General features: G+C 40.9%; 1 protein-coding gene across 1 annotated transcript in view; it reads left to right on the plus strand.

Annotated features, from left to right (window-relative positions):
- Positions 1 to 290: 290 nt before the first annotated feature.
- ARHGAP19 (Rho GTPase activating protein 19) overlaps positions 291 to 13,176 on the plus strand; it is a gene marked incomplete at its 3' end in the record, with an annotated part of 50,597 nt that continues 37,711 nt past the window's right edge. The window contains exon 1 of the mRNA XM_082855162.1: positions 291 to 362. Within this exon, the coding sequence (XP_082711288.1) occupies positions 307 to 362 (56 nt within the window). The 5' untranslated portion in view covers positions 291 to 306. The remainder of the gene's footprint in view (positions 363 to 13,176) is intronic.

The raw sequence follows: 13,176 nt of genomic DNA on the forward strand, positions 1-13,176 counted from the left end.
TTGGCTTGGTATTTCTGACTTGAACCTAAAAGTCGGTGGAATCCGAAGGGTTAATCAAAATGAGAAACTACAACTCCCGGCAGGCCTCGGGGCTGGGTTCCCCCCTCCTTTCTTTTCCACCAAGACTGGGGGCGACCAAGGACGGTTAGTTATTTGAATAGACCTATAATATCATGAAGCTGTTTAAGTTGAGGAGGGCCGGTCGAGTCATCCAATCGTGTAAAAGATGGGGAAACACTTTAGCCAATCCAAAGGCAGGGGGGCGGGGTCGGGGTTGGGGGTGGTGAAAGAAGTTTACTGACTAAGATGGCGACTGAGGCACGGAGTGAAGGGGAGGTGCCAGCTGGCGAATCTGGCCGGAGGTGAGACAAGCTCTTGGTCCAGCTGCCTTGGAAACCAGGCCGTGGGCTGGTCGTACTGATGCCCTTCCCTCGGGTCACGGTGACCCAGCGGGGCCGGGCTTTGTTCCTTTCTCCCGCGGCGTTTCTCATCTTCGCGCCTGCGGGAGCTGAGGCGCGGTGGTCCGGCCGCGACGCTGGGCTCCAGCTGGGCCCCCGCTTGGTCCTGCTGATGCCCGTTGGGGGACCACCAGCGGCGTTGGCTGCAAACCGACCAGTTGGTGGTGGCAGCGCTGCCTACCTTTGCCCTGAGACTCATGTTGATGGTGAGGAAGCTCAAGCCCAGAGCTGTTAAGCGAATTTCCTAACGTCTAACAGCGCAGAGAGAGAACGCTGTCAGTCAGTACTTTTTAATCTCTTCCGAGGCAGTTTGTGTGGTTTAAGTCGGAGCACAGATTTGAGTGTCAGTTGGAAATGGGTTTGAGTCCTTGGGCCAGTTAAACATTTAAAAAATTTTATTGTAGTAAAAACACTTAACATGAGATCTGCCCTGTTGGTACAATTTTAAGAGTACAATAAGTACTGTTGTCTATAGGTACAGTGTTGTACACCAGATTTCAAGAGCTTGTTCATTTTGCTTAACTGGAACTTTATGCCTGTTAATTAGTAACTCCACATTCCTCCTCTTCCAGCTGCTGGCAACCCCCATAACACTCTTTAGTTCTGTGAATTTGATTATTTTAGATACCTCATGTAAGTGAATACCTCATATAAGTGGAATCACTTGTCTTTCTGCAACTGTCGTATTTCAGTTAGCATAATGTCCTCAGGGTTCATCCATGTTGTCACATATTGCAGAATTTTCTTTTTTAAAGGCGAGTAATATTCCATTCTATGTGTATACTACATTTTGCTTGTCTGTTTGTATGTTCATGGACATTTAGGTTGTTTCCACATCTTGGCTGTTGTTAATCATGCCTCAGTGAACGTGAGAGTGCTAATAATTCTTTGAGATCTTGATTTCAGCGATTTTGGATAAATACACAGAAGTGAGATTGCTGGATCATATGGTAATTCTAGTTTTAATTTTTTTGAGGAACCTCCATACTGTTTGCTATACCACTGCCCTATTTTGCTTTCCTACCAACAGTGTACAAATGTTCCAATTTCTCCCCATCCTCACCAACACTTGTCTTTTGTTCTTGTTTTTATTGCAGCATGCGGGTGCTCTAGGTGTGGCGCGCGGGCTCAGTAGTTGCCGCACGTGGGCTTAGTTGCCCCGTAGCGTGTGGGATCTTAGTTCCCCAACCAGGGATTGAACCCGCGTCCCCTGCATTGGAAGGCGGATTCTTAACCACTGGACCACCAGGGAAGTCCCAACATGATTTTATATAGAGAAAACCCGTAAGACACTAACAAAAAAACTGTTAGAAATAAACAAGTTTAAGTTGCAGGATACAAAATCAACCTACAAAAATCAGTTGTGTTTCTATACAGATAGAATGAACTATCTGTAAAGGATATTAGGAAAAAAATCATATTTACAGTAGCACCAAAAAGAATAAAATACTTAGACCAATTTTTTTTTTTTTCCCCCGGTATGCGGGCCTCTCACTGTTGTGGCCTCTCCCGTTGCGGAGCACAGGCTCCGGACGCGCAGGCTCGGCGGCCATGGCTCCCAGGCCCAGCCGCTCTGCGGCATGTGGGATCTTCCCGGACCAGGGCACGAACCTGTGTCCCCTGCATTGGCAGGCGGACTCTCAACTACTGCGCCACCAGGGAAGCCCTGGGCCAATTTTTAAACTTATCTCAGCTTCAGTTTCTTCATCTGTAAATGGACATAATGATGTCTATTCCAGAGAATGTCAGAATTAAATCAGACAATCCTTTTAAAGCTCTTAGCGTTGAGCCTAGTAGATAATAACCACTCCATACGTAATACGTTTTCTTTCTCCTAGTAGAACAACTAAAGACTAGATCAGAGGGATCTGCAGTTTAGGAAATCATTACTTTATTTTTAGAGTGTTTTCTCCTAAGCAGGAACACTGAAATTTAGCTTTTCCTAGAAAGAATTTCCAGGTGGTCTTACCCCAGCTTTGAGACCTCAGTTGTCTTAATTGACTAAATGTATATTAGAACTCAGTAGAGTGAGCTTATTTACATTGCCCTGGTGCTTTGGCTTTGTGTCTGTTGGTGCTGTTTATACTGAATAGGAGATTCCAAATCTTGGAAAGCTGGGTTTGTGAGTGGGCACTGGAATCCCTCCTTAGCAGAGATGGGAGTGGTTGAATATGTTATTTACTATTTTATAGGGAAGAGGTTTTCCCTCTTGGAGCTGCCTATAAATGGTTGATCGTTTTTTTTTGCCCAGAAACCATAGAGGGGGTTGATAAATTTGATTAGATCATCCTTCAGCCTGCTCTAAAATCTTGAATTGTGATGAAAATCTGAAGACAAAATACCTTTCTTTAGTGGGAACTGTTTGAATTTCTTTAAAGGAAGTTGCTGCTTGAATTTAAATTTTGGGCTATAGTATTAGTTACATGATCAGTAGATATTCCCAGAATCTTATCTGAACCTGAAACTGTTCATATTGTAAAAGAGAAGTTGAGTCTTCTAAAACTTTTTAGGGAGAGACATGTATATTTTTATTACGTATTCCCAACAGTTAGCTTTGTCTAGGTGGTCAATAATGAATGAATAATAGTTTTTGTCATTTTTAAGATATAAAATATTACCTTGTGGTGATAAATGCCATGCAAATTATTTTATGTTCTGCAGATATTAACCTTTCTAATGTTCTGTTGGTGGTGTGTCCCCTTGTATTCCATAAAGAAGAGGAAAGAGTCTGATTTGCACAGATCAACACATATTTGCATGTTGGAGAATATATGATCATCTGTTCAGAACTGTCTAGCTTTCTATTTCTATTTCTTCGTTATTATTTTAAGCCTGCACCTAATAATAAGGAGAATCCACAAATAGAAGGTGTCCACTCTACCAGTAGTGGTATAAAAATAATAGAGACTCTTAAGGGCCAAAGAGAGAAAAAGAAAAAGCTAAAGCAGGAAAAGAAATATAGCCACCTCCCCATGCAATCGGTAGTAGGGAAATACAGCTCAGTACTTTTTGAGTTGAAAAACGACATAAAAAGAAAGTACTAACTATTATTAGATGAAGAGGGGAAATTGATAACAAAGAGTCACAGGCTTTCTAACCTCAATATTCACTGGAAAAAAAGAAACCCACTGTGAACCAGAAAAAGCAAACGGGAACATATAGGGGTGGACGGAGGCAGAGCAAGCCGCGGAAGTGATAGCACTTGTGAAAAGCTGGAGACAGTTAATATGCCGGCAGCGTCTAAGTTTTGGAGCCCAAGCCTGCCCATGGAACTTAGGGAGCTTTGGAACAGACTTTGGGATACTTACATCCCATTTTGGAAATGTTTTTGGAGGATAAGGAAGGTGCCTGAAGATGGGGAAAGTGTCCTGTATCCTGCTGATTTACCTACCCCGTAGATTTCCTGAAGTCTTTTTTGTTATATTGTTCTTTCTCTTGTAAGACAGCAGTGTGGTCCTTTGAGAAAAATGGTAGATGGAACCTATTGATCTTAGGAAAAATTGTCTGTTCTCACTTGTACAAGCGGAAAACATGGTTTAAGTGTCTGAATCCAATTTGTTGTGGTTTTTTTTGGCCGACCCTGGAGGCTTGCAGGATCTTAGTTCCTTGACCAGGGATTGAACCTGGCGCCATGGCCGTGAGAGTGCCAAGTCCTAACTAACCACTGGACCACCAGGGAACTCCCTGAATCCAGTGTTTTATTTGTACTGTCAAATTCTATGAACGGTAATGAGGAATAGATTCTTCAGGGGTCTTTCTTGAATCTGAATCTTTTTATTTTACATTTTTATCAGTTATCTGGCTTAGAGAGTTTGACCATTATATTTATAGACAAGGCCAATCTTGGTAGAAGGAGGGGGGAAGAAGAAAATAGAATTTTAAAGTTAATCTGTATAAACTGGTCAGTGGCTTACCTTTCTTTGCCTCTAACCTTTAGCTGTAGAGTTTGTGAGATTAAACAGTGCAAAAGAGGGAGGTTGCTGGGTGGTTGTGTGGAAGTCCTCAGAGAGTGGCAGTCTTTTTTGTTATTGCAAGTCCAGAAACTATTTTATCCATTAGATGGGTTTGGGGACTGACTCTATTCAGGCTTACAAGCCATTCGATAAAGGCAATTTAGGTAATTTGCATGAAGAATATAAATGAACTTATTTACAAAACAGAAATAGACTTATAGACATAGAAAACAAACTTATGGTTACCAAAGGGGAAAGGCAAGGATGGGGGAGAGGGATAAATTAGAAGTTCGGGATTAACAGATACACACTACTATATATAAAATAGATAACCAACAAGGACCTACTGTATAGCACAGGGAACTATCTTCAATATCTTCTAATAACCTATAATGGAAAAGAATCTGAAAAAGAGTATATATACATATATATATGTATATATATGGCTAAATCACTTTGCTGTACACCTGAAACATTGTAAATCAAGTATACTTCAATAAAAAAAAAAGAATATACCTGATATGTATGTCAGGTTTTCCCATTTCATCCTTGAAAGAGACACATTACAGCTGATCGATTAGATTATTGCTTTCTCCTTTTTTTTTAAATTTTATTTTTGGCTGCATTGGTCTTCGTTGCTGTGCACGGGCTTTCTCTAGTTGCAGCGAGCGGGGGCTATGCTTCATTGTGGTGCACGGGCTTCTCATTGCAGTGGCTTCTCTTGTTGTGGAGTACGGGGTCTAGGTGCACAGTAGTTGTGGCACGTGGGCTCAGTAGTTGTGGTGCACGAGCTTCAGTACTTGTGGCGCACGAGCTTCAGCAGTTGTGGCTCACGGGCTCTAGAGTGCAGGCTCAGTAGTCGTGGCGCACGGGCTTCGTTGCTTCGTGGCATGTGGGATTTTCCCAGACTAGTACTCTTACCCGTGTCCCCTGCATTGGCAGGTGGATTCTTAACCACTGAGCCATCAGGGAAGTCCCTCCCTTTTTTTTTTTTCAAATCAGCACTTATCAGTACTTTCTTCCTGAAGATACCGTCTGGCTACCTGGAGTGAACCCTTTTAATTACGTTTTATTAAACATCTTTTAGAATGGGCTGTTTCTAGAAATGCCAGAGCCCATCTATTTTGTGCTGATGTTTTGCTAGTTTTTACCTGCTATATCAGTCAGGGTTCAGCTAGGACACAGAAACTATACAGTAATTTGAATAAAGAAAGTTTAGTATAAAGAATTATTGATTATAATGGGATTGGAGTAACAAGGGATTGGCTAATAAGAAGTAAAGAGATCTCTAAACAATATACAAATGGGAGAAATCAGAATCAGCTGTGTATACCAAGTCGTCATGTTGTACACTTTAAATATCTTATAACTTTGTCTGCCAATTATAGCTTGATAAAGCTGAAAAAAAGAAAAGAATCCACTGTTATACACAGGGCTGAGATGGAATGTACTAAGAAGAGGCACCCTAGGGCAGAGATCCCACCTTATTGGAGAAGGCATGGCTGTGGCTCACAGAATGGCAGAGAAGTTGCTGTGGTGGAAGTTGTTGGAAATTCACCTTATGGAACCTGCCAGAACACTTTAGGACACTGGGGAAAGCTGTTAATAGGGAGGTGTCATGGGGGGAAGCAACTGGCTTGTGGGTGCTGCTGGCTGCTGTAAACTGGAGTCTGTCAGTGGAGAAGCTGTGCATGCTGCAGGAGCTTGCCTAGACGAGCAGCCTGGAACCGGAAAGGGAAAGGCCCTGCCTCCTGCACTGTCTCTGCAGTGTTCTTTATTCATAATGCTTAACGTTGTGCCAGCTGGAAAAGGAAATACACTTAAAAGTCTCTGGCTCCATTTTTGCAGAGTAGGCAATGATGGGTGAGAGGCAATAAATTGATAACTGGCACATGGAGAATCATCTTATCTCCAAGTTCCTAGCTTCCCTTTGCTTCAACACTACGTAAGTCTATTCTATAGAAAAGTATGAGGTGGTGTGTAGGATCTGAATGAATGAGGAGGGACAGAAACAAGTCAGAGGACAAGAAGGTGATCGGTGCTTAAATTTGCTCGGACAAACTTATGTGTGTAAGCTTATAAAGGTCTATATGCATTCCAAATGGAATGACAGTTTTCTGGAATAAAGAGCCTGAAGCAAGACTGTTAAACAATAGTTATTAGGTTAAATATAATTTATCTGATTTTATTTTTTTGAGTCAGGCTGATGTCTAAGATATATAGTATTACCTTATTGGTCTTTGTAATTTCAAACATGCAAAGATCCCAGCAGGTGCGTTGTTTATTGATACTTCTCCCTCAGTTAAAGCAGTACGTGCCTTTGAGCAAGCTACTTTAACTTTTCATATCTTTTTACTTGGGATTACTGGCATGTAGTTATATGAGGTTTTAGAAATTTGTGTTTGTAATGATGGGAAATATATATAATTTTAAAAGAGTTACTACATTTCTGCCAAGGTCTAAGGTACAGTAATGTTTTTTTGGTCTAGTTCTAGGATTGGGTATTGCACATGGATCTTTTGCACCAGAGTAGCTTCCAGTTATAATTATCAGTTGGAATAATACCCTCTTTTCCAGAATTTAGCTCTAAATTTGGCATAACAGCATTAAGTTTGGAAGTTTTATGTTTTTTTTTTTTTTTTTTTTTTTTAAAGAATCTGAGTAACGTGGAACAGTGAAAATAGCTGAAATGAGTTCAGTTGAAGAACCAAAGGCTGCATGCTATGTGCTGTGATTTGGCTGAAAAGAAGTTCCAATTTGTACGAAAAAACAGGACTGGCTTGTGAAAAACTAGGAAGCATTGTGAAAAACTAGGAGAAATGGTGTGGAAGGGAGAAGAGCAAGGGAAAAGACAAAAATTAAAAAAGGAAAATATGAAGAAGAGAGGGTGACTTAATAGTAGAGGCTGCCAGCCACGGCCGCAGGGGCAGGCTTTGGAGGCAGCGGTGATGAAGCCTGCAAGACTGATCTTGGAGAACTGAGGCTCCAGAGGAGGAGGAGGGAGGCAGAGTACTCAAGAAGCCCGCTCTGTCCTCTGGAGGTGGAGGCACGGAAAGGAGGGCTCGTACTGTGGGCAGACACTCTTACACATCTCTGTGTGTTAGGGCTCTTTCAGGCATACGTGACAGAAACAGACTAGCTTAAGCACAAAGAGACACTGCTTAGCTCGGAAACAAAAGTCCAGGGCGTAGATCAAGCACAGCTCAATCTATTCTGAAGATCTCAAATCTCAATGTCCCAGGCATCTGCTTTTTACTCTCTTAGATCCAATCTCCGTATTTGCTTTGTAAAAGGGCAGGTTCTTCACAAAAAGGTGGAAGAAATAGACCACCAACAGTTTCAATCTTCCATCTGGTTAGCAATCTTAGCATCTAGCAAGAGTCTTGGAATTGAGTCTTTTTGTCCTGGTTTGACTTGCGGGCCTTTGTCTGAATCAGTGAGGAGGATAAAATGTTTCGATGAGGTGAACTTGGGTCATATGCTCACACTGGTGGCCAGGGAGTAGGGTCAGCCCACCAAACTACATAAATTAAAGGATCGGAAGAGGTTGTTGCTCAAAGGGAAACAGGGGAAAACAAATGTGGGAAGCTCGAACGGCAGTTGTCCACTACACCCATCTTCATAACTCCCATGTGCACCCTCCTTTGCTTCAAGTTACGTTTTGAAAAGGGCTTGCCACTAATGTGTGGAGAAAGCATTTTATGTTTCCTAAAAACCTACCAAATAAAAAACCAAACAAAAAAGCCCTTTAATTAAGTACTACTTATCTTTTTTTTTTTTTTCCTCCACTGTCAAACCCTTCTCATCTTTAAGACCTACCTCAAATTTCAACTCTTGTATAAGGGTGAAAGATTCTCTCCTAACTGAATTCTTAGAGCTTTCATTGACTGTACCATGCATTTGGCAGTTAATGATCTTGTATCATCTTTCGCGTTACAGTCTTTAGCCACTACTTAAAATCTTGTAGGAAAACCATTGTTCTTTTCTGTAGTTAAGTATTAAACTATAGTGATGGGTAAAAAAAGAGTGAGTTTGTCAGAAGCTTACAAGTTTTGTGATTTACCTTATAAATAATTATTTAAATATGGAGTGCGTTAATGACAGTACATTTATAATGGGAAATGTGTTAGTATCAAACTGTAACACTGTATAAAGCCATATCTTTTAAGATAATCAGATGAAAACATAAATAACAATATCAGTTATGAAATTAAATACAGATGATTTGTCAAGCTGAACTATTACCTGAAAGCTAGACACCAGTTTTTTGTTATTGCAAGAATGAAACAGTTAGAATCACAGAAAAATTCAGTCTCCTGCCAGCTGAGTTTTATTATGCTGTAGTATTTATTAACCCTTAAGTTTTAGAAAAATTAATATGTAATTAAAATATTGTGTATACTCAAAAGTATGAAAATGAGATGCTTCCTTTAAAGCTATATTGATTAGGCATATAAGTTTAATTAAGTTTGGGCCTTATTTCTTTTGCTTACTGACCAGGGTATATTACATAGCATAAAACAAATTTCTTGGGACTCAGTAAGATTACAAAGTACGATAATGATCTGAGCCAAGCTATAACAGATAAACTTTCCCCACTTCAACAGAAAATATTGTCCAACATACCATGTAAAGCTACATCTATTTCAAAAATGTTCCTGATTATATGATCCTAATTTTCTTTTTTTGCTCCATTCATTTTTCACCATAGAAAATTAAAATGATTTGGTTGATCTTTGTCCAAGTTTCTGAAATGTGTTACAATAAAGAAGTAAAACATTATTTGACATGCTTTAAAATAATGTTATCCGTTTAGAGATAAAGATGTCTCAGTTGGGTTCTATCAGTATCAATGAAAAGAGAAAAAAATTCATGAATGAAATATAGAAATCACATGGTTCTTAATATTAAATTTGTAATTGCATGCCCTATGACAGCTACAATTGCTACATGTGTTTTAATTGTACCTTTGGGGAGGGGGGAACCTCATTAATTTAGGAATTGTAACTAAAGAATGACATTGGGATTACATAATGAAGTTCTTCACTTGTTATATTATTTTTTATTTTTTAAAATCTATTTATTTATTTTTGGCTGCTTTGAGTCTTCGTTGCTGCGCACAGGCTTTCTCTAGTTGCGGCGAGCGGGGGCCACTCTTTGTTGCGGTGCGCAGGCTTCTCATTGCGATGGCTTCCCTTGCTGTGGAGCACGGGCTCAAGGCACCTGGGCTTCAGTGGTTGCAGCACGTGGGCTTCAGCAGTTGTGTCTCATGGGCTCCAGAGCGCAGACTTAGTAGCTGTGGCGCACGGGCGTAGCTGCTCCGCGGCATGTGGGATCTTCCCGGCCCAAGGCCCGAACCCATGTTCCCTGAATTGGTAGGTGGATTCCCAACCACTGTGCCACCAGGGAAGTCCCACTTGTTTTATTTTTATGCTGAACACAATTACAAGGATAAAACCAAGTAAGTAAAAACAATGACACCAAAGAAAAACTCACCAAATAACAGGAAACTAACAATTAGGGGAAGATGAGAAACCAAGAAAGTGTACAGGAATATCATTTAGTAACATTTTTTTTTTTTTTTTTTTTGCGGTACGCGGGCCTCTCACTGCTGTGGCCTCTCCCGTTGCGGAGCACAGGCTCTGGACGCGCAGGCTCAGCGGCCATGGCTCATGGGCCTAGCCGCTCCACAGCATGTGGGATCTTCCCGGACCGGGGCACGAACCGTGTCCCCTGCATCGGCAGGCGGACTCTCAACCACTGCGCCACCAGGGAAGCCCTAGTAACATTCTTGATGTTATCATCAAATACTTTCTGCTCTCTAAGAAAGTCAAACTTTAATCAGAGAACACTACATGCACTATAATAAGCCCTTTGAAATGTGGCTAGCTTTTGTATTTTTAAGTCTATTTAGCATTTTAAAGTTTTCTGAATTTTGGAATCCCTACAATCCCTGCATTGGTTGCACTAATAGTTTCTTCACTCAAGTAACAAGGTCTACATTATTTTTTTCTTTTGGTCAGGTCATTTTGTGGCTGCTGTCCTTGTGACCAAGCTCTCCTTAATTAGATCTGCCGTTCAATCTGCTTCATTTTTTAGGATGACCCTAAGCAAGAGATCAGTCATCTTTCAATCCGTGTTTTTCATCGAATAAACTGGCTTTTAAATATTAAAAATAAGTACACCAATGTGAAACATACAGTTATGTCATTGTGTTAAACTTTCATTGAAAATTTGAACCCAGGGTATGTATATTAAGATTGTACAGAGGGGGGCTTCCCTGGTGGCGCAGTGGTTAAGAATCCACCTGCCAATGCAGGGTACATGAATTCGAGCCCTGGTCCGGGAAGATCCCACATGCTGCAGAGCAACTAAGCCCGTGTGCCACAACTACTGAGCCTGCGTTCTGGAACCCGTGAGCCACAACTACTGAGCCCGTGTGCCACAACTACTGAAGCCCACGTGCCTAGAGCCTGTGCTCTGCAACAAGAGAAGCCACCGCAATGAGAAGCCTGCGCACTGCAACGAAGAGTAGCCCCCACTCGCTGCAACTAGAGAAAGACCGCACACAGCAACAAAGACCCAACACAGACAAAAATAGATAAATTAAAAAAAAAAAAGATTGCACAGAGGGGCTTCCCTGGTGGCGCAGTGGTTAGGAATCTGCCTGCCAATGCAGGGGACATGGGTTCGATCCCTGGTCCAGGAAGATCCCAATGCTGTGGAGCAGCTAAGCCCGTGCACCACAACTACTGAGCCTGCACTTTGGAACCCGCAAGCCACAACTACTGAAGCCTGTGCACCTAGAGCCTGTGCTCTGCAACAAGGGAAGCCACCACAATGAGAGCCCCGCGCACCACAACTAGTGAAAGCCTGCACTCAGCAAAAAAAAAAAAAAAAAAAAAGATTGTACAGAGGATAAAGCCTAAATTTATTAAAGCATAAATATTTTAACTGACGCAATAGATTCTTTTTAGGTGTTAAGAAATAAAAGTGTTGAAAAGAAATTGGAATATTTAAATTGTAAAAATTTCATTTCAAAAGTATTAATATACTTCATGCACCATAAAATCTCATACATTAGAATCTCTCTTTTTAATATCTCATCATCTCAACAGTTGGTGTCACTCACAGTGCTGAGTGGGAAAGCGTATTGTATTGTGTTTCCCCAGAGTGGTGGTTGCTTAAGATTTACTACAGTGAAAAAAATCTCATAATTGCTTCCAGTTTCAAAGGAGTTTTAGCAAAATGCCCAAGATCTCTTTAAAATAATGACACTTAAAAGACTAACATTTATGTGCAAATGCAATAAAAGAAAAATTGTTCGCAACCCAATTTTTTTTTTTTTTTTTGCGGTACGCGGGCCTCTCACTGTTGTGGCCTCTTCCTGTTGCAGAGCACAGGCTCCGGACGCGCAGGCTCAGCAGCCATGGCTCATGGGCCTAGCCGCTCCGCAGCATGTGGGATCTTCCCAGACCAGGGCACGAACCCGTGTCCCCTGCATCGGCAGGCGGACTCTCAACCACTGCGCCACCAGGGAAGCCCCGCAACCCAATTTTTAAAGTCATCTCATGGGGTCTTCTGGGTGCCCATGTGCTAATTGCACCTGTAATTGACCACTTGTATTTTTGAAAACAGACATAGTGGAAAAAAAATAGTATCTTGTAGTGTTCAGTAAATTTTAAGCTTCTGGATGCCAGAGACTTAGTTTAGTTTCTTGTTCCTGTACCTTACAATTTCTTAAAATTATAAAGCACTCAGTAGATCACGGTTAGTTTGAATTTAAATGACATGTGAGTGGCTGTGATTTCTTGTTTGGCTAACATGTGCCTCAGAAAAGCAATTCACCTTCTTATGATGGTTGATGAAGAGACTTACGATTAGTTTCATAGAATACTGACTAAGAGATTAAAGCTCTTAAGAATTTTCAATATGTGAAGTTATATAGATATGAACAAGTCATATGCCAGAGCAAAAGCATTAGCTGTCTCTTGGATAGTATTAATATCACTCTGGACTTTGGAACAAGTGGATTTAGAAGTAGTCTTTTGGAACCTAATCTGACCCTAGGTAGAAATACTTTGGTTTTAATTGCTTGAGGCTCATGGCATTTAAAGTCTGTAGGAAAAGATAGTCTCCTGAAGCTTTGACTATACTTTTTTGAGGGGTAAACAGCTTTAAGATAATGATACGAGAGACACTGTGCTGTCAGTGAAGCATCCTATAGAACTTTCTCCAAATGAATAGGGAATTTTGCTGTTACTTTTCTAATACAAGTAAACTTTCTTCCAATTGTACACCAGCCAGGGGGAGAAAAAGTAAGGGAGGTGGCAGCAACAGAATTAATACTAATTCTTGTGACACCCAAAGGGATAAAAATTGACAAGTTAAATATATGTTAATAAACTTGTGTTATTGCTGCTCGTAGGAAGAATAATTAGCCTTCTTGACTGAGAAGTTTTCATCGTCATTTCATAGGGCAAAATCTTGATCACATTTCCAGAATGTTTAGGTTAAGAGGGTAAGCAATCAGGAATTCCTTCATCTGCCACTTTAATTCAGATCAAGTTGCTTTAGTAGTCTGAAATTAGTTCAAGTTGGGATCAAATAAATATAGGGGCCAAATATATATATTTTTTTATTTATTTGTTTTTATTTTTGTCTGCGTTGGGTCTTTGTTGCTGTGCGCGGGCTTTCTCTAGTTGCGGGGAGCGGGGGCTACTCTTTGTTGCAGTGCCTGGGGCTCCTCATTGTCATGGCTTCTC

Source organism: Leucopleurus acutus, assembly GCF_964270905.1.
Source record: "Leucopleurus acutus genome assembly, chromosome: 14".
Taxonomy (NCBI): Eukaryota; Metazoa; Chordata; class Mammalia; order Artiodactyla; family Delphinidae; genus Leucopleurus; species Leucopleurus acutus.